General features: G+C 45.8%; 1 protein-coding gene across 4 annotated transcripts in view; it reads right to left on the bottom strand.

The window, feature by feature from the left end:
• The window catches only part of LMTK3 (lemur tyrosine kinase 3), a 43,234-nt gene extending 21,169 nt beyond the window's left edge, over positions 1 to 22,065 (bottom strand). Inside the window, exons 1-10 of one of the 4 annotated variants that reach the window (XM_053262904.1) lie at positions 21,447 to 22,065; positions 17,224 to 17,357; positions 14,776 to 14,926; positions 12,258 to 12,334; positions 11,257 to 11,375; positions 9,611 to 9,698; positions 8,496 to 8,644; positions 6,079 to 6,163; positions 3,499 to 3,620; positions 235 to 384 (exon numbers count right to left, since the gene is read on the bottom strand). In XM_053262904.1, the coding sequence (XP_053118879.1) occupies positions 235 to 384; positions 3,499 to 3,620; positions 6,079 to 6,163; positions 8,496 to 8,644; positions 9,611 to 9,698; positions 11,257 to 11,375; positions 12,258 to 12,334; positions 14,776 to 14,926; positions 17,224 to 17,357; positions 21,447 to 21,534 (1,163 nt within the window). In that variant the 5' untranslated portion in view covers positions 21,535 to 22,065. Of the gene's footprint in view, positions 1 to 234; positions 385 to 3,498; positions 3,621 to 6,078; positions 6,164 to 6,938; positions 7,021 to 8,495; positions 8,645 to 9,062; positions 9,158 to 9,610; positions 9,699 to 11,256; positions 11,376 to 12,257; positions 12,335 to 14,775; positions 14,927 to 17,223; positions 17,358 to 21,446 lie in introns of those variants that run through there. The other 3 variants (XM_053262905.1, XM_053262906.1, XM_053262907.1) reach the window with 3 other exon arrangements.
• Between the last annotated feature and the right edge of the window lie 4,006 nt (positions 22,066 to 26,071).

The raw sequence follows: 26,071 nt of genomic DNA, 5'->3' as shown, positions 1-26,071 counted from the left end.
AGGAAGAGGAAGAATGGAAGAACATTAGGAGAAACAAGAATGCTAAGGAGAACAGTTTTAATGCACAGGGCAACAACTTGAGAACAAGAACTACAAGTTACCAAAGCAACAACAGTAGATGTCCAGACTGGAGGAGTGGAGATCCATGAGGAGGATGTCCCAGCTGGTGGATCTCTCCCTCTTTGGATGTGGTCCTGGACAATAAAAATGTGTGGATGGTTTGGAAGGACTCACCAATAGTCAGAGTAGGGAAGCTTAAGGCGTGGCTTGGCCAGTTTCATCTGTTGCTCCTTGATGACAAACGTCAACACCTCCTCATCGGAAAGGTGCCGGTAAGGCTGGGAGCCAAATTCAAAAAGCTCCCAGATAGTCACCCCCATAGACCTGGCAACAAAGTAGAGGCAGAGAGAGAAGTCAGTTTCCATTCAGTGGTGTAAGCAGAAAGAAAGTTCTCTTGCAGGTACAGTGAGGGTGTGGCCTTGTAGGCCCCATCCTTCTTTAGCCTTGCAGATTTAGCCCTACAAATCAAGAACGCTGCTCAAATAACCAAGAAGACAACTTCTTGCCCAGGGCTTCATTTGTGCCAGGAGCCAGCACAGGAATCTTTTTTCAGTCGTAGAGCTGAGTCCTGGAATATTGGAAGAAAAATGCCTCTGCGAACATAAAGAGTGAATTTCCTTCACCACTGGGGAACTGCTGCACTAGGCTCCCTTCCCACACCTTTTGAATAAAGGACAGTGGTAGGAGTGGCTGCTTAGTCAGGTGCCTTTTATAACATTGGTAACAGGACTGTGTCAGAAAAAACCCTTTTGTCCAGAGATGAGCTGAAATGAACACACACATTCAACATTTTCCTTCTCTGAATGCTCCCATCTGGTCAGGTGAGGCAGGCGGCTACTAGGTTTTCAGTGGTTGCACTACCCTTCTGGATCACCCACCCCAAAATGATTCAAGAGGCGCCTTCATTAACAATATTTAGGCACAAGGTTAAAACTTTGTTATCTAACCAGGCTTTTCATTTATTGCTGTTTTATTGTTTAGTGGTTCTTGGTTTTATCTGCCGCTTGATTGACTTTTGCTGCCACTTGTTTTCTGACTAATCTATTTTAGTATTTTAATTGGTAATTTGTATAAGTAGGGTTGTACATTACTTTGGATAAACTGGTAGAAAAGCAAGTCCTAATTCACCCACTGCTTAAGTAACGAAACTTTAATATTTTCACAATCCAAGTCTGAAATTTCAAATTTTCATTACGAGAGACACTTTTAAAACTTTTAAAAATACAGATTTTAAACAAAATAATGGTCAATACAGTATTAACTTGCCATATTCAAAACTTCTTACTCCTTGAGCCGGGTCTCACAATCAGTGAAACCCGATTTGTGAAGCTAAGCGGGGACTAAGCCCACTCTCCCTGCAGATGAGCAGGCGGCAGCCCTGGGCAGCTGGATCGGCCCACCCACACAACTGCCAGCTCCGTGACGGAGCAGGCGGGGGCTGGGGAGTTCAGGGGGCACGCAGCCCCCGGAAGCTCCAGTATGCCCTGCGCGAGCTGGGGATACCCCCAAGCTGGGAGGCTGCTTTTCAGCCTCCCGCCGGGGTCTACTCGTGAGTAGCTGGTGGTTACGGTGGTTACGTGGGGGAGACCCCCAAGCCAGGAGGCTGCTTTTCAGCCTTCCGCCGGGGGTCTACTCGTAAGCAGCCGAGCCCAGTGGTTCTCACGATTGTAGAAAATCAGGTTAGCGGAGGCTAGCCCGATTTTCTACAATCGTGTGAATAGCCTCTTTATTTATTTATTTATTTCAAACATTCAAACCATTTAAAATATTAAAATAAAAGCAGTTCAAATATTCTAAAACTCATTTTTAAACCATTTGTAACCAGTCAAATATTATTAAAAGCCAATCTGAAAAGATGAGTGGATTCCGCAATCTAGGGGCAACAACTGAGAAGGCTCCAAAATTTAAACAAGCAAAATTAGTTGATATACTGGCGACGCAATATGCATAATGGATCATCTACACCAAATTATTCTCTCAAGCCCTTTTTATTGCATAGATTTAAAAAATTTAAATCTACAAGTAAAGAACAGATGTTTCGACATACAGATGTCAACTTCAGTGTTCCATGTCTCACTGTTTAAAATCCACACTCTGGTATCCCAGATACTCTCTAAATTTAATCAGGCACCTGACTAGCACCTGGGGGGAAGCTGTGGGGCAGGGGGGGGGGAGGTAGAAATTGATGACTCACAGCTTTGCCTGCAAAACACTAACTGACATAAAAGGGGGGGGGCTCTAAAAAGGGGGTGGGGTGTAAACTAAATTAAAGCCTGCCAAGTCTGTGAAAATGGGGAAGGGCTCTGCAAGCAAAAAGGAGTTATTTACAAAATTACCTGTACAGAATGTGGTGAAAATTATATAGGGGAAACAGGAAGACATAGGGGAAACAGGAAGACATAGGGGAAACAGGAAGACATAGGGGAAACAGTTACTAGATTCAAAGAACACCTAGCAGATGCCAAACATATAAACAGGGAAAGGCCATGGTATAAACACAATGAACAACAATGAACAATGAAAATAAACACAATGGAAAAACAATGCCTCTTAAAGTAAGCTTCTTCAAGTCTGAACAGTGCAAGCTCAAAAGAAAGATAAGGGAAGCATTGTATTTAGACAAGTTACAGCCAGGGGTCAATGGTAAGGAAGAATGGAAATAAATCTTAAAGTATATAGGCTAAAGGGTAAGCAGTAGTTTAGTTTACCCCTCCTTCCCCCCCTTTTTCTGTCAGAGTTAGTGTTAAGCAGGCAAAGTTGTGAGTCATCAATTTCCATCTTTCCCTCACCCCCCTCCCTTTTTCCCCTATGTGCTAATCAGGTGCATGATTAGATTTAGGGAGAGTATCTGGGATACCAGAGTGTGGGTTTTAAACAGTGAGACATGGAACACTGACGCTGACGTCTGTACACTGAAATGTCTGTTCTTTATTTGTAGTTTTTGATTTTCTTTAATCTACGCAACAAAAGGGTCTGGAGAGAAGAACAAGTAAAATGTTTAATTACTGCGAGCAAAATTTGGAGCATTTCCGTGAGAATACATAGGAACATAGAAAGCTGCCATATACTGAGTCAGACCATTGGTCCACCTAGCTCAGTATTGTCTACACAGACTGGCAGCAGCTTCTCCAAGGTTTCAGGCAGGAATCTCTCTCAGCCCTATCTTGAAGAAGCCAGGGAGGGAACTTGGAACCTTCTGCTCTTCCCAGAGCGGCTCCATCTCCAGAGGAGAATATCTTACAATGCTCACACTTCTAGTCTCCCTTTCATATGCAACCAGGGTGGGCCCTGCTTAGCTAAGGGGACAAGTCCTGCTTGCTACCACAAGACCAGCTCTCCTGGGGAATGTTTAAACCACATCTGTTTCAGTGCTAGCCTAGTGGGAAGGTTCCTCTGGCTTGGGCTTCAAAAGTCCAAAAGGGGGTCCTAGGGACCTACCAAACATTGCTCTCCTTCGTTTGATCCACAACAATGAGGTTTCCGTGCATCTCATCCAACAGTTCAGGGGCAACCCAACGCAGAGGGATCCAGAGCCGGTCAGGAGTGATGTAATAGTCTTCCTACAAAGCAGACATGAGAAATGGCTCTAGAGCAGAACGGTCATTGCATAACCTCCATCATTTCACAGATTAAAATAGGGACATTCTTGCACACATATAAATTTATTTATTTATTTATTTATTTATTTATACCGCCTGATATGTAGTGCAGGCAGTGTAGGCAGTGTACAAAATTTAGTGTAGTAGTGTAGGCAGTGTACAAAATTTAAAATATTTAAAAGTCACAAATAAAAATACATGACAATAAAAACAATAGAATAAAATTATAGAATAAAATTATAAAAACAAGTTTTTATAATTATTAAAATTAATTCTAATTAAAAGCCTGAGAGAACAGGAGGGTCTTGAGGTTCTTCCTGAAAACAAACAGAGAAGGAGATGCTCTTATGCGCCTTTCTCACACCACCCACTGCCTAAATTAATCTCCTATTCTCCACAACATATTGATTTGATTTTTTATTTATTTTTTAAGGACTAAGGCAAGATGCCCTCCCCCTTCACCATTCCAACAGAAAAGTTCAGGGAGTCATTTAAACCGATTTCAGACCAGGGGGACTGAAAGAAAGGGGGCTGCCCAGTAGTGACCAACAAGTAGTTGCCCCGCCACCCCCGCCCTCCCAATCCTCACATAGTGCCATTTTGAAGTGGCTTCTGAGGGGAAATAGTGCCTCCCTTCAGCCAGTGGCTGCATTTTTCCCCCACCAGAAGCCCCACTCAGAAAGACATTACATGATGATGTAGCGGCATTCCGAGGTGGGGAGGACTGGGGTGGAACAGCAGCAGGAAAAAGATAAGCCCAGCGGGTATGGTTTCCCCCACTTTTGTCCCTGCTCCTATCTCAAATCCCCCCATTTTTGTCTTAACAAATGTTTTACTTTGTTTTTATTCTGTTGTAAACTGCCCACCAGAGACGTACGTTTTGGGCGGTATAAAATGCTTAATTAAATAAAATAAATAAATACATACATACATACATACATAAATTTATTTAACAGAATCTCAGAGTTCATCTGACCTATATGTACCCATAGAAAAACTCCAACACAGGCGCGTTCAGCAATGTTTTCTATCTGGATAGGCAGAAAGGTCGCAGTGGGGTGGCTATACAAGGACTATGCCTGGAAGCACCCAGAGTCAGAATGCATCTTCCCTCTACTCAGAGACGGAACATCAAGAGCAGAGGTTCCCAACCAGTTGTTGCTGAAGTACAACTCCCATCATCCGCAGCCACATCCTTGAGCAACATCTGGAGTACCACTGGCTGGGAACCCCTGATCTAGAGAATCAGAGGAAGGGACTGAAACCTTGCCCCTGCCCTCCACCCAACAGGGCCCATCTCCTACTGGTCTCCATCAGGTGCCTCTACTTATCCAGTGGTACACCAGTCACTGCCGCCACCACCACCATCACATCTCCTCCTTCTCCTGCTCCCTGGGTTTTAGAAAGGAAGAGGGGAATGGAGTGGAAGAGAACAGAGCCGTGAGCTAGAGTGGAGAAACATCTAGAGCTCTTCAGCTGTAATGGTGTTGTTCATCATCAGCTACTACCCAGAAAAGCTGGCTTCTTATCTAAGAAGCTGTACCATGAAGAGGAAACGATTTTTTTAAAGAGATGGGACAGCTTTTATCAGGTGTCGCAAGTAATTGCCAGAAATAACGAGCTCCTGTCTGAGAAGAGAAAGTAACAGGAGAATGGCTCCAATTAAGTGATATAGACCAAAGGCCATGATAACAAAGTAGTTACGAGAACTTCCAGCCTCTTTCAGGAATTTCCTATCTGCAAACCGATCTAAAAAGGTCATGAGTACTTTCTTCCAAATATGATTGGTTAGCTGTTAGCTGTTGAGAAAGGCAGTGGCTTTGTGTGTGTGTCTGTGCCAATAGCTTAGTGGGGTGGAGGTCCTCCTCATCTAATGTAATAAGTACAAGGAGTCAGGCCAGTGACTGAAGTCAGATAAAACCATGGCCTTGTAGGACCTTTACTGGTGATGAAATGGGACTCCAGTGGTGCCCTGCAAGGCTCCCAGTCCACCCAGACCTGTGCATGCACGCGCACACAAAGTATTTGCTCACTCCCCAAATGCACCCTATGCCCACTTGCCTCTCTCCGTTTACTTAAGCCGTATCCAGCAGCTGTAGATCTTTCGAAGACTTTTAGCTTGGAAATCATATGAATAAGGTTTGCTTTGCATCATGACATTCCGACGGCAGAATATGAGCGATGTTTCCGCAGAAGTTGGAACTTCTGATGAGCCCTACTCCTCCACTCTCATTCCTTGAATCAAGAGTTCGCAACTTTGGCCCCCAGATGTTGGTGGACTACAACTCCCATCATGCCCGTCAGCCATTGTCGCCGAGGATGATGGGTGTGGTCCAACAACATCTAGGGACTCAAGGTTGGGAACTGCTGTCCTGAACCCCCTAGGCATGCCTTGTGGGATGGCCCGTTCCAGCCTCACCTTGTAGTTGTTGTGCGACAGGCCGTAGTCTCCAACTCGCACTGTGAGGTCAGAGGTCAGCAAGCAGTTCCGAAGTGCCAGATCACTGTGGAAAGGCAAAGAGGGTCACAAGAGGACTCTTAGGAACAGGCCCAGCAAGGAGGAGGCATGTGGAAGGGTGAGCAGACCTTTCTTATTTTAAAAAATCGCATAGCAAGAACGAGTAGGTTGCCATTTCTATTGTTTTTATCCCAGTAATGTGCATGATTCCCTGCCTCTTTTATCCTCACAACAGTCCTGAGAGGTGGGTTATGCTGAGCAATGCTGACTGCTCCACTATCACCCAGGGAGCATTATGGCAGAGGTCAGAGCAGGGATTTGAAACTGGGCCTACCCACTCTTAAGTCCAGTACTGTAACCCCTACTTCATACTGGCATAAGACTTGCACACTGATCCAGCTCTAGTCTTGCTTTAAAAATGTACTTTCTACACATAGCTGGTTGTGCAAGAATAAAAGAGGGAGATGTGCATCCAGATGCATAGCCCATCGAAAGCAATGGTGCATAGTATCGGCACATGAATGTGCGCACAATAATATACAATATTTGGATGTGTATCAGATGTGCATCCAGCAAGCATTAGATGCCTCTGTGAAGCCCACAAGCAGGGCTCGAAGGCAGTGGCCCTCTTGCTCCCTGGCACCTGATATTCAGTGGTATACTGCCTCTGAACATGGAGGTTCCATAAAGCAGTTCTAGCTAATAGCCATGGATTCAACTTTTAAGCATCTAAGCTAGTGACCACCATCACATCTTAGGGCAGCAGATTCTATCATATGTCTTGCATGCAAAAGTACTTTCTTAAAAAAATTATTACCAACCAATTACACCTAATTTGCATCCTAGAGAACATCAGAGTCCTGCCTCTTGATCACACATCCCATGTTAAGACATCAGAATACATTTTCACACAACAGACCCCTTGCTTTCTGTATTGTAGGTGTGAAGGAACGACTCCTCTTTATGTTTTGTGGATTGTTTGCTTTGGTTCGTTCTGTGTTCCCTCTAAACTCTGCTGGGGTTAAAAGGTTGCAGCCTCTGAATGACAGCCAAGTCTGAGGCAGCAAGTTGTGTGCTGCAGAGTTTTGGAGGGAATGGAATTAAGTGTTCTGGTTGGTTTTCTCCAGGCACAGACAGAAGGTCAGAAACGGAGAACAGCAAGGAAGAAGGGAGAAGGAAAGTGCTGTGTGAGCTGTAAGGCTGCAAACCTAAATAAGTAGGGTCAGGCTGAAACTGCTGGGAATGTGGCAGCGAAGGAGCTGGGCCTATTGGAACCTGCTAGGCCTTAGAGGAGAAGGCTAGCAAGCTTGTTTGTTTTGCACTTTCAAACTGTACTCTTGCCTCACTGAATTTTTCCATTTGTTCCTGTACTGTTTTATTATGAAGAAATTTTTTCTTCATTTCTATCTATCTATCTATCTATCTATCTATCTATCTATCTATCTATCTATCTATCTATCTATCTTAGTAAACTTCTTGTTTTCCCCACTACTTTATCATTGTCTCTGTCTGTTGTTTTGTTCCCACCTCACAGCTACTTGCCCACTTTATTTATCACACTACTGAGGTTTTTTAAAATATCTTTGAGAAACAGAAGGTTCAGTGATTACGACTGGAACCAGGCCAAGAAGCTAAACAGGGGCAGAGCCACTATTGGGCAAACAGGTTCAAAGAACCCGGGCCGCCACCAATCAGGGGGCGCATGTGCGGCCCCAGACACACCCCACGCATCTGACATCAGATGCAGGGGCGTTATTTCGGTCCCAAACGGGGCCCCGGGGCCCCGTTTGGAGCCGAAATCGGTCCGCGCTGTGTTGGTAGCACGGCCGAAGCAACTCTCCCCGCCTTAAAGGCAGGGAGTGCTGCTCCTGGCCTTGCTGCCGACACAGAGGAGCCGATAGATCTTCCTTCCAAATGGAGCCATGTGGCCCCGTTTAGGAGAGAGATCGGCCCGTGCTGAATTGGCAGCACGGCCGCAACGGCTCTCCCTGCAGGGAGAGTCACTCTGGCCCACGCTGCCCAATGCAGCGCGGGTCGCTCTCCTTTCCAAACGGGGCCCCGTGGCCCCATTTGGAAGGGAGACCCCGGCCCCTGCGTCTGACATCAGACGCGGGGGTGTGGCTAGTCAGGCTGCTGCGTCTGATGTCAGACGTGGGGGGTGGGGCCAGGGTGCCACAGCGGCTGCCGCACATGGGCTGCTGCCAGCCCCACTCCGCTCCTGAAGCGAAAAGTCCTGAACTGGTGCCAGCGGATGTTTAGACTGAGGGCTAGATGAGGCCAAGCCCTCACAGCAGGCCCTCCTGAGCTTTGACACATTGGCCCCTATATTCTTCCTAGAAAACCCAGGAGTCCCACCTGCTCTCAGCACCTGCACTGACCTGTGGATGTAGTTGTTTTTATGCAAGTGCAGCACCCCCAGCGTGATCTCATAGGCCATGCGCTGCAGTGTGCTGAGGTCACGGGTCAACAAGTCAGGGGTCATCCCATCTGCTTTGCGCTGGGCTCGAAGGTAGCGTTTCAGGTCTCCCTAGAGGAGCAGAAGGTGAGAAAAGGGGGCAGTTAAAAAGGGGTAGGTCAATGAAGCTAGCACGAAGCTTCTTGGTGCAGGAAGAGAACCAGAATTTGGCATATGAAGAGATCTACTGCAAAGACGAATGTACAAATAAACATACTATTGATATAATATATGAAACGAAACCACACAACCCACTCTGGGACGCCTGATAAGACATCCTTGAATCTCAATATTTTGTTGTAGTTAAGCATTCAAGCATCTGTTTCTATGAAGACCACATCATACCAAGCTCAGATCACACAGCCACAGCCATGAGGGAGGCCTGTGAGGGCCTTTTGGTCCCTCGGCTGATATTCCAGGGGCTCCTTTCCTGAGTTTAAAAGTAAGTTAAAGGAAAAAGCATAGAAGCAAGATCCCATCCAATTTCTACCTAGAACATAAACGTGCTACTGCTTCTTCTTGTGGGCCAATTAATTTGATGGTCAGCCAGCCCTTTCAAATGCATAGGGAAGGAGTGTGGGCACACATATCGCCTTCTTCCCATCTGACTCACTATCTTCCCACCACTTAATTGCACTTAGGGGGCAGTAAATCCAAGCTTCCCCTCACCCCATAGATTAAATTTTAGTATCATCCAAAACAGCCCAGTGTTCTGGCCAATGAGTGTAAAGGCACAGGGATAACTGACAAGCTGTAGGTCCTACTGTTTTGTTTTGTTTTGTTTTGAAACACGTTTGTATTAATATCCAGTCCAGTTAAATAACTTTTAACTAATGGGCTACCTGTATTTAGGTTCTGGCTGTTGTGTATTGATTCCCTACCCGCACCCACATATTCATGCTATGGTCTACTATGCTATCTGGATTAAGAAACAAGAAGCATGAGATGGAATATTTTTCCACACAGCAACTTGAAATTGGAGCAACTGAGAGGGAATGATTTTCCTTCCTAAATTTATTTTGGCTTCAGTTTACTCACCAGCTGGCAGAACTCCATGATAAGCAGGAAGGGAATGGTCTCTGTGCATAGGCCGAGGCATTGCAAGATGTTTGGATGTTGGAGGCTTCTTGAGGACAAGGGGTGGATGGTGAGAGGAGCAGAAAAAAGGAGAAAAAAGAAGGCTGTTACTGCCAAGGCCCTTCTTTGGAAACCAGTTTGCTGCAATTTCGCACAAAGAGGAATTAATGTAAACCGCCCTGGGCCCTTTTTGGAAGGGTGGTATAGAAATCAAAGAAATAAATAAAATATAGAAGTGGTATCTTTCTTCTTCTTCTTCTTCTTTGGTGGTGGTGGTGATTTTGGTTATGCATCTCAATTAATAATATATCAAAAATACGAAAACAAATGTATATAGTTTGACAATGATGACACAGAGTAGAAAACATAGGAACATAGGAAGCTGCCATATACTGAGTCAGACCATTGGTCTATCTAGCTCAGTATTGTCTTCACAGACGGGCAGCAGCTTCTCCACGGTTGCAGGCAGGAATCTCACAGCCCTATCTTGGAGATGCTGCCAGGGAGGGAACTTGGAACCTTCTGCTCTTCCCAGAGCGGCTCCATCCCCTGAGGGGAATATCTTACAGTGCTCACACTTCTAGTCTCCCATTCATATGCAACCAGGGCAGACCCTGCTTAGCTAAGGGGACAAGTTATGCTTGCTACCAGAAGACCAGCAAAAATGAAGTCCAGTTTTCAGTCAACCTATTCTCCTGATATATTTATATTAGTCCATAATTAATTCAATGGAAACTGGACATCAGGGGTTTTTTCCCCTTCTCTGTGTCATCATTGTTACCTACTGTACATGTGTGCTCTTTGTTTCTGAATAAATCATATTTTTAAGGAAAAGATCAGTCACTATGTACCCCAGGCCCAGCTGCACTTTGGCCTTTGTGCTACGACTCCCATACATCACTTTTCTAATGACAATTACCAAATATCCCATAAACACATAACAGATTAGTGTAATGACCTTGCTTCCCTCCCCCCATTTCTTTTTCTTTTTCTAAAGTCCTGGTCAGATAACCTCATTGGAGAAGGGAAGTGCGTCCTCTCTAAGAAAGGAAAGAAGGAAATGGAACAGGGCAGCCCTTCCATGAGGTGAGGCGAAGCGGCCGTCTCAGGCAGCAGATTATTAGGGCACCAGCAAGGTGGCAATCCCCTCCTGATCCCCTCCTTTAAAAAAAGGGAGGGGGCAGAGAATGTGCACAAGGGGGTGTGGCATTTGGCACCCTGCCTCAGGCACACAGAGATGAGCTGCCACTGGAATGGAATATAAATGAATAGACGAGAGTTTCACAAAATAACTGGGCTCTCAAAGAGAGGAGCAAAGCTAGCCTGCCCTGCTTCTTGTCGAGCTTGTTATCCCTTAAATATGGCTGGAAAACTCAAGCAAAGACTTCGATTTTCTACCAACATACATGCAAAATCTCAGGATCCAAAGCAAGTGGTACACATGACTACATACTTTTGAAGGCTATGATAAAGGAGAGGAAATGATAGTGATGGTGAGAACAACCCAGGGATCCCTCTTTTGGCTATTGTAGCACACCTCTCAGAGAGCAGCAGCTGTTCATATGAGGATCCCTTGCCTGATACCATCAGTTTCTCCTGCTCCTTACCGATATGGCTGAGCCTCTGATAGGAATTTCCTCTGCTCCAATGGCCCAGCGCTCACCCGTAACTCCTTCACCACAACCTGTGCAGGGGTGAAATCTGAGAAAATTTCACCCAGAATAACCTGTGAAACAGAAACAGAGGAAACCACAATCATGTCTATATTATCTGTGTTACATCAATAATATTATCTGTGTTACATCCAGTTCCAGGACAAAGCTAGCTTGCACTGACAAAGAAATTAGCCTGCTTGTTTCTTTGTTTAAAAATTTCCTCGCAGACTCAAGGTGATTAATTCTTTTAAAAAATTAAAAGAATGCAACAATAAAAATACAATAAAAGAAAAACAAAAAAAGAAGTAATCATTTTAAAAAAACAAAACCCAAAGCATCATAAAAACAACAAAAATGTATTTGATTGATTGATTGATTGATTGTTAAATTTATATACCGCCTTTCATTAAAACGATTCCAAGGTTTACACAGAATTTAAAAACAAGATTGTAAAAATGACACAATTTAAATACTAAGCTAAAAAAAAATCTGATTAAAAATTTAAAATGCAAGCATAAAAACAGTACAAAATACAAAGAAGCAGCAGCAGAGACAATCATATAAAAGCCTGGGTAAAAAGCCAAGATTTAATATGCTTTCTAAAAACTGTGATGGAGACCGAGGAGCAAATAGCCACTGGGAGAGCATTCCAGAGTCTGGGGACAGCAACAGGGAAGGCCCTGTCCCACGTACACAACAACCGAGCCTCCCTCATTGTTGGCACCCGGAGCAGAGCCCCAAAAATAACGTAAAAGCAACATAACAAATGGAAAGAGGCAAAACCACTAAAAAGAAACCACCACCAGCAAAAATCCATAGGATATCAGAGAAGTCCTGCTGAAATAGAAGCATCTTAAAATTTCTTTTGAAAATTGCCAGGAAAGGTGCCATCCAAGGATCAGGTGGCAGGGCATTTTAAAGAGAGGGGGCTACCAAGAGAAGGTCTCATTTACCTTTCCAAACCAGCCATTTCCAATCTCCTGCAGATAACTGAGATGTTGTCTGCTGAGTCCCAGGTGTTTGACCAGATCTGAAAGGAGGACATAATACTCCAGTAAAAGAAGCCAAAGGCATGACACCTGGCCGAACGGCTGACCATTACGCTGTACTTTCATTGATCCTCCTGCCCCACAGCCAAAAGTTACTAGACAAAACTGTGTTTTGAGACAAGATAGAGAGGTTTAGGGGGTCCCTGGAGGCTGAGACTTCCAAGCATGTTCACACAACAAATTTAAACCAGTTTCAGATTAGTTTAACTGTGATGGCAGCACCCATACAAGGAATCCTGGGACCTAAGTTTTGTGAAATGGCCAAGGCGTCTCCAACAAAGTATTCTCTGTGTTAGGATGGAGCTAGAATCCCATGGTTCTTTTGAGAGAAGTCATTGTAGCAGTGGTGTAGCCACCACTGGACATGGGGGGACAAATTTCCCCGGGCTGCCAGAATGTGGGCACCACCAAGATGCCCCCTTGAACCCTCCCCCAGGATACTCCCGCACCCAGCTGGCAAACGAAGCACGAGCTGGGAGTGGAAAGCCAGGAGAATATTGGTACAACATTTGATAGACTTAGACCTCCAAGAGGATATAGCCAGTTTACCAAGAGATGTTTTTCTTAGCAGTGGTTCTCCTCTGCTGAGACCTGCTAGATATTTATATTCCATCATGGTACCCAAGCTAAGAAGAGCCTTGACATTAGTTAGATTTAATATTTTACCTACAGCTGTTCTTGAAGGCAAATTCAAGAAGGTTCCTTATGGGGCCAGGGTTTGCCCGTGTGGAGCTGGGGCTGTTGAATCTTCTGCTCATGTTCTATTGTAGTGCCCATATTACAGAGATGCTCGGGCTTGATTATTTGCAAATTTTATTGTCTGATAATAATGATGCCATTTCTTTAAATCTTGCAAAATATTGTTATGCTGTCTGCAAAGATACGGCCTGAGTTAGCGGGATTGTCGTTATTTTAAGCTTTCTTAAAGTTTTAGATAATTGTTTGGCATCTATTGCTGGCATTATTGTCTGGTTATTGACTGTATTCTTAAAATAATAGCATCTGATGTATCTGATCCTTGATCATAAAACGAATCCGAATCTAGAGCTGGCCACACACCCTGCATCAGTATCGGATGCACGCCAAAGCAGGAGGCGTGGCTAACACTGGGGAAAGATGACATGCAGCCCTTCGTTCTGAGCAAGAGAGAGAAAGAAAGCACCCAACTGGCGAATGAAAGATTGGCTTGGAGCAGGCGAGAGGACACACACACCACTTCCTGTTGCTAGCCATGCCCCCAGTGTTAGCATTAGATATGCCCTGATGCAGGAGGCACGGCCAGCACCAGGAAGTGGGGACATGCGGTTCTTGGGTCCTTCCCAGCAGGCACTTCGTTCACCTGTTGGGTGCTTTCTTTCTCTCTTTGGCTCTGAGTGAGGGAGAGAAAGAAAGAACCCACCAGCGGACAAGGCACCAGCTGGGAGAAGGCGAGGGGCTCTGCATCCTCCCTTCCCAGTGCTGGCCATGTCCCTTGTGTCAGGTGCGTCTGACACTGACACAGGGGGTGTGACTAGCACGGGCGAGCAGCAGTCTGTCTCTGGGCTGCCACCAAGCCCAATATGTCCCTGCATTGCAGTTAAATGATCTGGAAACGGTTGTGCAAATATGCCCCTAAAATTCTATCAGGATGGGATGGTCTGAGCTAAAACAAAAACAGCTGGAGGACAGGGCTCTTGAGTTCCCTAATGGGACTGAATGATTTGCAACAAAGCAGGAATAAATGAAGGCCAGGACTCCTGCTTTATCTGGGAGGAAAAAGCAGTTTAGGGGCTTAGAGCAACTGGGTTGAGAGGCAAGATTCAAGAGTTCTCTGAAAAGAAGCTAGAGAAGTCCAGATGGGCTCTCTGCAAATTCCCATATCCAATGCGGAACCAAGAACTTGTCTCTCTGCCCACTGACCTCACTGAAGAATCTAGAATCATATTTCTAGAGATCTTGGTTACTTTTAGCCAGACCGATGACATGTCACCCAGTGCATGTCACTGCAGGTTTCAGTGAGTCCTTGGCAAAATCCATGGGCCCCCAGCCTACCTGGACCCCTCTAGGTTCATGGTGAGGTTTACCTTGGTAGATTGGATGGAGGCCACAATGGAGCAACTCTCTTGACCAAGAGAGTTGCTCCACCACCACATAAAGGCTTACGGCTATGGGTACAGAGCTGGCCTTGGAGATTGGCAGTAGGGCCTTCCAAGGGCCCTTGGCAGTTGCCCAATGATGGCAATGAAGGAAACTTTCATCACTCACCAATGGAAGTTTAAGAAGCAGGATGTCGGAGCAGGGAGAAGAAAAGGGGACAATCACTCAAGAGCAATGGTGAGCACACAAGGGAATGAACAATATGGAGGAGGAGAAATTATGAGCCATATTAGGAGGAAAGAGCAGAAGATGAAACACTGAGGCCAGCAGAGGAGGACAAACTTACCCGTCTTGGGCATCTGTTGGTTGGAGGACGGGAGGGATACCTCAGAGAGTGGCAAGATGTAGACATCTGGGATCGACTGGGAGGAGGAGGTCTCTTCCGCAGGTGGCGTGTAATCTCCAGAATATTCCTCTCCATCAGGGTTCTCAAACTCCTGTCCGGTAGGCAGAGGAGTGTGTAAGAATGATAATAAGGAGAACAGGGATTACTCCAAGGGGTAGCAAGGGGTAGCAGAGCCTCCACTCAAAATATTTCCTGTTCCCCCCTTTGCTCCCCCATCCACCAGGCTGGAACTTTACAGCAAAGGACCATAATATACTATAGTCCTATAGCTTGAATTAATCATATTTAAATGCACTCAGGTAGGTAGGAGATTCCTCCAGGCTGCCAGGAGGTAGGCCAACCTCTTCACTTCCTTCCTGGCCAGGAACTGGGCTGGGTAAGACTGTAGCCCGATTCAGACATGATGCGGTATGAGAGTACAGATGTCTGTACACTCATATGTTTGTGTGAATGACTCATTTGAAAAATGAACCTGGATACAGGCCCTTCAAATGCATGGTACAGATAGGAAGTGTACTTCTGTACCTGTGTTCAACATAACATACAGTATGAATGACTGTACATGTATACGCATACCTGCCAATCTATATACTTCTCTAAGCCAGATGAATGGGGATGCTTGGCGGAAATCACATGTGTGGAGGAACTCTCGCGAGAGTTCCACACACGCGTGAGGAGACGGCCGGGCGGCGGGCAAAGCTGGCCTGCTGGCCTGAGGAGGAGGGCGGCTGGTGGGGAGGAGGGCGGCCAGTAGGCGAAACCCCGCTAGTCTGAGGAGGAGGATGGCCGGCGGGGAGAAGGATGGCCGGTCCTACCGGCCTGAGGAGGAGGGCAGACAGTGGGGAGGAGGAGGGCAGGTGGGCAAAGCCCCACTGGCCTGAGGAGGAGGGCAGCTGGCGGGAAGGAGGGCGGCCAGCCTGAGGAGGAGGTGGGAGGGGGCAGCCAAACGGCCTGGCCCTGGCCCGCCCTGCTCGGCCGCCATGGTGGGGAGTAGGAAGCAGTGGCGGATCCTGGCCTGGCCGCCGAAAGGAGGGGAGAGAAAGTGCAGGGGGCAGAAGCAGGCGGCGGAGGGGGGAACGGCCAGCCAGAAAGCCGGCTATGCCAGCATGTGGGGGGCATGGCTGGGCCCAACTAGCGCACAGATGCTCTGTGTGGGCTCAGCTAGTATGTCCCTATTTCCCCATTCACCTGAACGGGAAAATAGGGACATGTTGGCAGGTATGTACAGGTACACTCATTGTGCGAGTGTTGAACATAACATAAATGGGCTTTGTGTGTACAGGGGGGTGCAGAGTCATTTCCCCTGTGGATTTCAAATGGACTGGCACTGATCTCCCCACCCTAGTCTTTCCTGCCACATTATCTTGGACATGAAGAGAAAACTAGCCTGGAAAACAAACTGGAAGCTATGGCCTAATCCAGAAAGACAGCATTTTCTAAGAGGAATCTGGCCCTTATTTTGAATAAGTTTGAAAATATCAAGCAAAACTTCATTAATGAGGTCAATAAACTATCACCATTCAGAAATTTAACATTTTTAATGTATGCAACCATGGCGGCTAGAATAGTATATGCGCAGAAATGGAAAGACAATAAAATGCCCTCAAAAGGAGGCTGGTTGATAAAAATTTTGGAATATGCTGAGATGGCAAAACTTACAGCACTTATAAGGGATGAAAATTTGGAATCTTTCAAAGAAGATTGGGAACCATTTTTACCTTACTTAAAGAACTATTTTTCTAATACGGACCTTTCAGTAGGGTTTGAAATATAGTAATAACAGCAGGTTGGGTTGGGTAAAATCGAGTAGTAATGTGGAGTATGTATGTTTTGAATTATTATAGCATTGGTTTATATGTATAGTTAATGTGAACCATGCAGACAGGTAAGCGGGAAGTCAATATTTACTTAAATAAATGAATGTAGTTGGATTGTAAAGCTATTGTAAAAGCTAATAAAAATTTAAAATGGGGAAAAAATATCACCATTCATTACTTTACCTCTGTAAGTATTTAATGTATAGCAAAATCCTTGTCACCCTAGTAACATTTTTTGCCACCCTTCTGCTCCCCAAAACTAGTTATTCTTGACTCGTCCCTGAGGGCATTTCACATGGATGTGTGTCCCAATTTGCTGTCTGGCAGCAACCTCGACTTACCTTATGGCCCTGATGCCCTTGAGCAATCCCTCAGGAATCCACCAACATGCCCTTACAATCAACCACAAGTGTAGAACTACGAGACCCCAAATGCTGTGAAGTATAGCTTCACTTCAACAGAACGGAACCACTACTGTGGTCATTAGTCAGCACACAGTAAAGGTTAGAAAAGTTCCCAGCCTCACCACAAAACACATCAAGCCCACCTCAAACCGCACAGCCTGGCTCACCTTGAACCCCACATCGCCCCGCTTGCAGCACAGGCAGGTGAGGAGGAGGAAGATAAAGGCCAGCAAGCCTGAACAGGAGATCAAGACGACAGCGTAGGGAGGGGCCAAGGGAGCCCGACCCTGGGATAAACCATCTGGAGAGGAGGCAAGAGAGAGAGGAAGGTGGGACAAAGGCTCAGAATATGTTAAGATCCTTTATGAGGCTGAGATATAGTTGATACTAGGGAGTGGAAGACAGATGCAGGGTGGGGGCGTCCTTCATCCCCAAGATGTAAACAAGGCCTTGGTGATTTCAGTACCTCTGTTCAGGTCATACACAGTTATCCAGCCAGCCATTGCTTCAAACCTCTCTGACTTTCAGAGAGGACTCCACCGCTTTCCATCCATCTTTCCATTTATGGCTCCACACTTCTCTATACATGCACACACACATCCATCCACCCACCCACCCATCCATCCATCCCCACAAGCCTATTTCCATCCCTCCTCCTTCTGTGAGATATTGTCCCTTCCACATTTCCCCCACAAACATATGAAGCTGCTTTATACTGAGTTAGAGCCTTGGTCCATTTAACCCAGTAGTGTGCATTTTGACCACCACCACCACCACCACCAGCTACCCAGGTCCTCAGGCAGGAGGACTTTTCCATCACTTCCTACCTGACCCTTTTAACTGGAAACACCAAAACCTGAACCTGGATCCATGGCTACTGGGTGCAAAGCATGTTGTCTATCACTGAACCCTGCCTCCAAGCCCCCTCCTAAAATCCCTCCCCACCCCATCATTTCCTCTTAGTTTCTCCCCCCCCTCCACAGCCCTCCCTCCACCCATCCCACCCACCCACCTATGAACACTATTCTTTCATCTATGATTTATTCCTTTATCTCTCTCATGCATTGCTCAATCCATCCCAAACCATTCATTCACCAATCCCGCCCCCACCCCCAAAACCAAACCATCTGATACTTCAAAAGAAAGTCACCATGCTGGGGCTGTGAAGACAGGTTTCAGCTCATGAGTCATGAGTCATATTTACACTACATACTTATTTGTAGTGTAAATATGCTTTTATACTGCTTGAACTGTCATGCCTTCCCCCCAAAAAGAATCCTGGAAACTGTTGTTCATTGAGGATACTGAGAATTCTAAAAAAAAAAAATCCACCTCTTAAAAACCACAATTCCCATGGGTCTATGAAATGACCATTAAGCCAGTAAATCTGCAATTTGACACGTCCATTGACTCAGGGGCGTAACTACTATTAGGCAAGGGGAGGCGGCTCCCTGGGGGCCCCCATGCCTCGAGGGCCCCCCCAGAGGCAAGTCACATGACTATATATTGTGAAGTGTGTGTATCAGCAAGGGGCCCATTTTTAAATTTTGTCTCTGGGCCCACTCCAGCCTTGTTACACCCCTGCATTGACTCAAACTGTTGGAATGCACAAGGCAACTAGACCATCTGTAAAATTCCTCTTGGTAGGAATGCTTTGAGGATGAGTCCATAGATCTGCTTTCCATGCAGAAGTCCAGTTTCAGTTCCTGGCATCTCCAGGTAGGCTGGGAAACTCCTGCCTAAAACCAAGGAAATCTTCTGCCAGTCAGTGTAGACAATACTGAGCTAGATGGACCAATGGTCTGGCTCAGTATAAGGCAGTTAGCTAGGTTCCTACTATTCCAGTGGAGCCACACATGGCGAACATTATGTTGAAATAGAAATACACATGATTTTCCAGAAAGATGCTAAGCAGGCCACTGGATCCTCATTGGTTCCTGCTAACAGATCTTTCCTGCAAAATCCACAAGGACTTTCTGTCCTTTTCCATATTTATGTTCAAGCAGCACTCCATGGACAGAAGGAAGCAGACAGGCCACAAAAAAGAGGCCTGGCAAATAGCCTGTGGTAGCCAGTGGCCTTTTTGCTAGTCAAGGGAAGGGCTACATAGCCCACCCCAGCCCTATCACAGAGTCATCTTTTTCCTATTTCAAGATAGTTTAGCCTAAGCACCTTTTAACAATGCAAGAGGCTCTGATTAGTCCAAACCTAAACAGCCCTTTGGGTGAAATCCTTACTTATGTATGATATTATCTATCCCTGTCTTCAGAGAAAGCATTAAGGCAGAAGAAGTCCAAAATGGATTTACAAAAGAGAAGGAGAGGTAGCTTTGATTTTAAATAAGGGGAAAAGTTTCTACCTGCGAGAAAAGCTCAGATAACAAACCAAGTCCTGAAATCTTCAGCACTTAAATAGGGTTCTTCAGCTACCTTGTCAATAAAAGCTTTGAATTTGTTCAATCCATTGAGGTTAAGATGGACATCTTGGCCTGCTTCTAATTCAATGGTGCTACAGAAATAATAGAAGGGAACTAAATATTTGTTATTTTGTATGTTTCATAAGAAGAGCCAGGCTGGATCAGACCAATGGGCTCTCTAGTCTAGGACCCAGTTTCTGACAGTACCCAACCAGATGCTTCTGTGTAGCTCACAACGAATGCTTCCCAGTCATAATCTCATACACACACAATCACATACCAATGAGATTGACCCCATTTTACAGGCTGGGTGTTGAGCCTGACAGATGCTAGCTCATACAAAGATCCCCTGAAAGTTCATGATGGATTTGGAGTTTGAACCCATGTCTTCAAAGCCACTTCCAATACTGTATCCAGTGGATAAAGTCCTGGCACTAACTTTTACCCATCCATGCCCAACAACAGGTGACCACCCATCCATCTCTCCATCCCTCTCCATCCACATGCCTTCATCATGACCAAACTCGCCATCCTTACACCTCATCCCCCATTCATCTTCACACGTACATACATACCCCTTCCTACCTCTTCTTCAAAAGTCCCCCTTCATCCACCTCTTTTTCTTTCCTTCCTCCCGCCATATAAAATCCTCCGCCATTTTCTCCATCCCACATACTTGTCTGTCTATTTACTTAGTTAGTTAGTTAGTTAGTTAGTTAGTTAAAATATTTATACCCCACCCCTCCAGTACATTACTGCTTGAGGTGGCTCACAAAATCAGCAAAAGAGACATTATAAAACAATATAAAATTAATTTTTAAAAATTACTAAAAAACAAGCCTCGGTTAAAACCAAACTTAAAATTACAAGTTAAAAATATTAAAAAGTTAAAACCCAACAAATATAAGCTGCAGATAAAATATTAAAATATAATTTTAATGTCTTAAAAACACTAGAACACAGCAACTTCTTAAAAACACTCAGCAAGGGAGAACGGCGGAGCCTTTCTGGAGAGTGTTTCAATGTCAATGGGCCACAACCAAAAAGGCTCTGTCTCTAGTCCCCACCAGCCGAATCTCTGTTAGTGATGGGGCTGTGAGCAAGAACTGAGATGCTGAACAGGGTCCTGGAAGATTTATATGGGCAGATGTGGTTTGACATATACCCCGGTCCCAAGCTTTAAAGGTCAAGACCAGCGCTTTGAATCTTGCCCAGAAGCAAACCAGTATCCAGTGAAGCTGCCACGGGATGAATGTAATGCTTCCTAATCCCTGTCAGTCCTTATACACAACCCCTCTATGCTCCTCACGACACTCTCCCACCAGACCTTTGTAGTAAGGTGCATCAGAGTCACATCACTCTCCCCAGATGGCTGTCAGATCAAACTCATGCTCCACTCTCGATGCCACAGACCTCCCAAGCACAGACCACACGCCCACCTCAAGCACACATGCCCCGGATTTCTTTGGAAACAGATCTTACTTCCATATGGCATCCCCATGCCCAGTTATGCAGCCCGCCATGTACACAAGCATCTGTCCTTAACAATGTCCAGTCTTGTTGCCCCCTGGAGCCTCTAGGGTTCCTCAGTGCCTACCACCACCACAACCAAGGGGAAGATCAGACAGGGGGCTGGGGGAAGCATCTCATCAACCTGCAGCCTCCACTGCTGGTTTACGCATATGACGAAAGCTAGCAATGACTAATTTGCTCTGTACAGGAATCCCAGCCGTCCCTTGAGAATGGAATGCCTAACCCAGACGACACCACCAACAAGCTCCTGTCTGGGAAGAAACCCCCCAAGTCTGCCTGCCAGCACCCACCTTGGATACAGAGGTGGGAAGTCAGGTTTGGGCAGGTAACCCATCACACAAACAGGTGGTCACAGATGGCGGAGAGGGCGGCGAAGGAGAGAAACCAGAGAGATGGCTGTCACAGATGAATGGGGAGACCTCGCAAGCTGCCAAAACTCACCATTTTCAGAAGGCGCTGCCAAAGCTTTCTCTGGGTTGAAATATGACATGGACGCAGCCAGGAGAAGGAAAGGGCCTTGTCTTAGCATCTTAGGGGAAGTCTGGAATCATGGAGCAGGAAGGAGGGGAGGGAGGCGGGGAGAGGTCTCAAGACGCCGGTGCAGGGGGCCAAATCAGCCCCCCACCAAAGCAAGGAAAAAGGCAAGGCAGGGTGGGCTTCAGTCATCAGAAAAGATGGCATGGAGCAGAAGACGCCAAGAACAATGGTGCCCAACACATCGCGTCGCCTGCATCCTTAAGACGATGTAGCTGGCTGCTACCTGGAGCTGATTCTCAGGCATCTCCTCTCATTGCCCGAGGAAGGGGAGGGGAAGAAAAATAAAACGGGAAAAGGTGGGGAGGGGAGCGGATGATATCAAAGGTGGCTGAAACAAACTGGCGACAAGGATTTTAAAAAAAAAATAGACAGATTGCAACAATAGGTGATCTCACAGGGTGAGGGGGAGGGAATGAAAAGAAGCAGATGTGTGGGGCAGAGGGAGGAGTGAAAGGAGAGAACCTAAAAGCCGGATTGAAAGAAGGAAAGAAGGAAGGATAGAAAAAAAGGGGGGAAAGAGAGAAATGGGGGGGGGTTGGGTGGCTTCCCTCCCCCCCAGATCCTTGCTCTCTGGGTAGCAGGGAAATTGATGGAGATAAAAGCCCTCCCATCCGACCCTGGGTGTTGATTGGACAATGGGCATGTCGCTTAGGCTGAAGAGAGGAGGATGCAGGAATGGATGGAGGGGGGTGTTGTTGCCATGGAGACCTGCTCCTGGGTAGCAGCAGCAACAGCAGTAGGGAGAATAGGAGTGTGAGAAGGTGAGGAGCAGGAAAGGATGGAGTGATTAAGAGACAGAGATGTGGAGCACGGAGGACCTGCAGAAAGGGGGCTGGGCATTTTGCACATGTGTTTATACACTGGGGTCACCCAGAGATTCAGTATCATATTACTCACAGACACACACACACTCACAGTTTCCCTCACACAGATGCAGATGTGTGCATTCACAGAGGCATCAACACATCCTTTTTCCAGAACACACAACTCCTAATAGGTCATGCACAATATTTCATGCCCACAGAAATGGTGTCATACTCCATACATAGGAACAGAGTACAGTGTTTAAAAAAATTACTTGCACTATTTACACACTGCTTTTCAGCCGTAACGCTTCTCAAAGCAGCTCCCAATGATGCTTAAACCATTAAAAACAATATCAGTCAAATAATATCAGTCATTATTTTTAAAAGCTGAATCAGCAGCTAGAACAAGAAGGAATAAATCTGATTAAAAAAGCAATAGCACAGTGGCCAAAGCTCCAAAACTCTTGTGTAAAATGAAAGAGAAAAGGCATTGGGATACAGATATTATATTGTAAACCACCCAGAGATGGAAGTTGGGGCAGTCTACAAATTTGAAAAATTAATTAATTAATAGGGAAACAAACAAATGGGTCTTTACATCCCTCCAAAAGTGTATGTACAAGCCTGACCTCAAGGAAGCAGAGAATTCTGCCTCTTTGGGGGCCACCACCAAAAAGGTCTCGTCCTTATCAATAACAAGCTAAATTGCAACCATGTGGTGTCATGTCACAGTGACATGTTACATAGACAGAGTATCTTATACACACCAGAAAAAGTGTTAAATTTGTGCTTAGCCACGAAGATAATCTTGGGATGGCTTTTGGCCAGTCACTATCTCTCAGCCCATGCTACCTCATAGGGTTTTTCCTCCCCCCTCCACACTGTGATGATAAAATAGGGTGATCCCCATATATACTGTCCAGAGCTCCTTAGAACAAGAGCAGATAAAGATGTGTCACAAATGTGATAAATAAATGTTAAGTTCAAAATGACAGCATTTCACATGTACAGAAATAGCTTTGCACGTGTATGCACTATAATCCTCAACACAAAAAAGAAAGCCGGCATAGCATAGTCATTAGAATGTTGGACTAGGATGAGGAAGACCCAAGTTCGAATCCCCATTCAACCATGAAACTCACTGGGTGACACCGGGCCAGTCATGTATCTCTCAGCCTAACCTACCTCACAGGGTAGTTGTGAAGATAAAAATAACCATGTACACCGCTCTGAGCTCCTCGGAGGGAGAGTGGAATATAAATGCACGGAATGAAATAAATAAATAAATAAATATGAATGCACACAGAGCCTCTTTCAGAGTTACCATCCTTTATAGATATGGTATATTGTATTATTATTGTTATACTGCTTTTCAGCTTTAAAAAGTTCACAGTTTGCACAGCAAAGGGAATGAGAAAATGGTTCCCTATCCCCAAAGGGTTTATAATCTATAAAGAAACGTAATGGAGACTTCAGCAATAAGCACTGGAGGGATGCTATACTGGGCTGAATAGAGATTGTTGCTCTCTCCATGTTAAATATAGGAGAGTCACCACTTTAAACGGTGTTTTTTTGCCCAGTTAGCAGGGGCAATCATACCACATGCGGATATAGCCTTATTCACATGTTATGTTCAACACATCTCTGTTCAGCATATACAGGTGCAGATCTGTACACAGATACAGCATTCACATGTTATGCCGGACAAAGGTGCAGCACTACATTTCTTATCTGCAGCCTGCATGGTGGCGGGGGGGTGGGGGCTGTTCCCAGGTTCATTTTTTAAAATGCAGATACTGTCATTCACCCAGAAACATGTATGTGTGTACAGACATCTGAATGCAGGTACAACATATAAGGTCTGAATAGAGCTATATACCACTCTGGGCTCCTTGGAGGAAGAGCAGAATATAAATGGGGGGGGGGACCTCTCTCTCTCTCTCTCTCATACACATGGGCACACACACATATGGGATATGTTGGCACACATAACCAACACTATGCCTCGCATATGAACACATGTGAGGTGGAGCCTCTGAATATCAGAGGAGGACAGAACAATGAAAAAAGTGTGTTGCCTTCTTCATCCCTGCTTGTGGCTCCCATGGGCCACTGATCTATTTCAGCAAGGGAATTCTTAGGATCACCTGTTTTTGCCTCATACACACTCTCACGTATGGAAAATGTCACAGTGTTTCATACATACAGACGCACTGCTTCTCACACTACCATCCCTTGCCCTTGCGGAGATGTACACTTTTCCTCATGAAAACACTCAGAGTGCTTCATCAATGCATGTCTCGCTTTCTACCGTGTCTCACAGAGACAGTGTGGTATGTCGCATCAAAGGTCGCTAAGACTACATGAAGGCAGTACACGGTAGAAGGTTTTAAACCGGCTTAACTCTCATGGCATCCCTCAGTAAATCCTGAGAATTGTAATTCTGTGATCATGCATGTTATTTTTTAAATCGCTTAACACAGGGTCCCCAACCTTCTGTCCCCAACTGCTTTTGGACTACAGTTCCCACAATTCCATTTGGCCCTTGTGGCTGGGGATGATGGGAGTTGTAATCCAACAATATCCAATTGCTTTTGGACTACAGTCCCCACAATCCCATTTGCCCTTGTGGCTGAGGATGGTGGGAATTGTAGTCCAGCAATATCTGGGAACCCAAGGTTGGGAAACCCTGTTTTAACCCACCCACCCCGGAACTACAATACCCAGAGATCCATGAGAGAAAGCCATTATAGTTAAGGCACTTTAAAGGTATGTTTGCACTGACTGAGGTTTTACCATTGGTTTAGTATAGCTGCAAAAAAACGCATTTGAAGTCCTGTGGTGAAAGGGAAAGCTGCGTGGAGGGGGTGGGGGTAGCTCTGAAGTGGGTAAATCCCAGGTAATTCATGTTTGCACTTGTAATTAGTTCTCAGCGGCAACTGCAGGCTTGCTGTGCTGTTATGTGTGGAATATTGCCGCTGGACTTGGGCCAAAGAGACCTTGGCTCAAATTCTTGCTCCACAAGAATGAAGTTACATTAGCGGGGGAAAGAGCAAACTGGAAAAGGAATCCAACACAGATGTGAGCGACCAGAATCAGATGTGAGGAATCCAAGAGGCCTGGGTTCTCTGTATTGTAGTCATTGGAACACAGGAAGCCGCCCTATACCGAGTCAGACCATTGGTCCGTCTAGCTCAGTATTGTCTACACTGACTGGCAGTGGCTCTCCGACGTTTCAGGTCCGAGTCTCTTCCAGCCCTACCTGGAGATGCCAGGGATTGAATCTAGGCCCTTCTGCATGCAAATTAAAAGCTCTGCCACTGAGCTATGCCCCAATCCCCAAGTCAGGGTTGGTGTCAGGGACGGGCATCACTGGACCTTCCGAAGGGTGCAGGGCTGGTGCGTGAGACCACCTCTGTGGCCGTGATCGCCTTATGGTGAGGGCCCACTTGGGTAGGAAGGTGGGGGGACCCATGGAGGGCAGCTTGCTGAGCTGGCCCGAGTTGTAGTCAAAGAGATGCCGGGGTGGGATCCAGGAATGCCTGTGTGATGCTCCACAGAGGAGAGGGGAAAACGGAGTTAGGAGGACTGGACCACAAACAAATACTTACTCAAACGAACTGTATTATTTTTTCGCTTTAAGAGACACCCAGTAAATTAACAGCTTCATTTATCCAGCATTTTCTGTTCCTCTGCGCTTTACTGCTTACCAAATGAAAGTGT

The sequence above is a fragment of the Hemicordylus capensis genome, chromosome 6 (genome assembly GCF_027244095.1).
Source record: "Hemicordylus capensis ecotype Gifberg chromosome 6, rHemCap1.1.pri, whole genome shotgun sequence".
NCBI classification, from domain to species: Eukaryota; Metazoa; Chordata; class Lepidosauria; order Squamata; family Cordylidae; genus Hemicordylus; species Hemicordylus capensis.
Note: the sequence above shows the minus strand (reverse complement) of the source record. Positions and strands in the feature narration are given on the sequence as shown.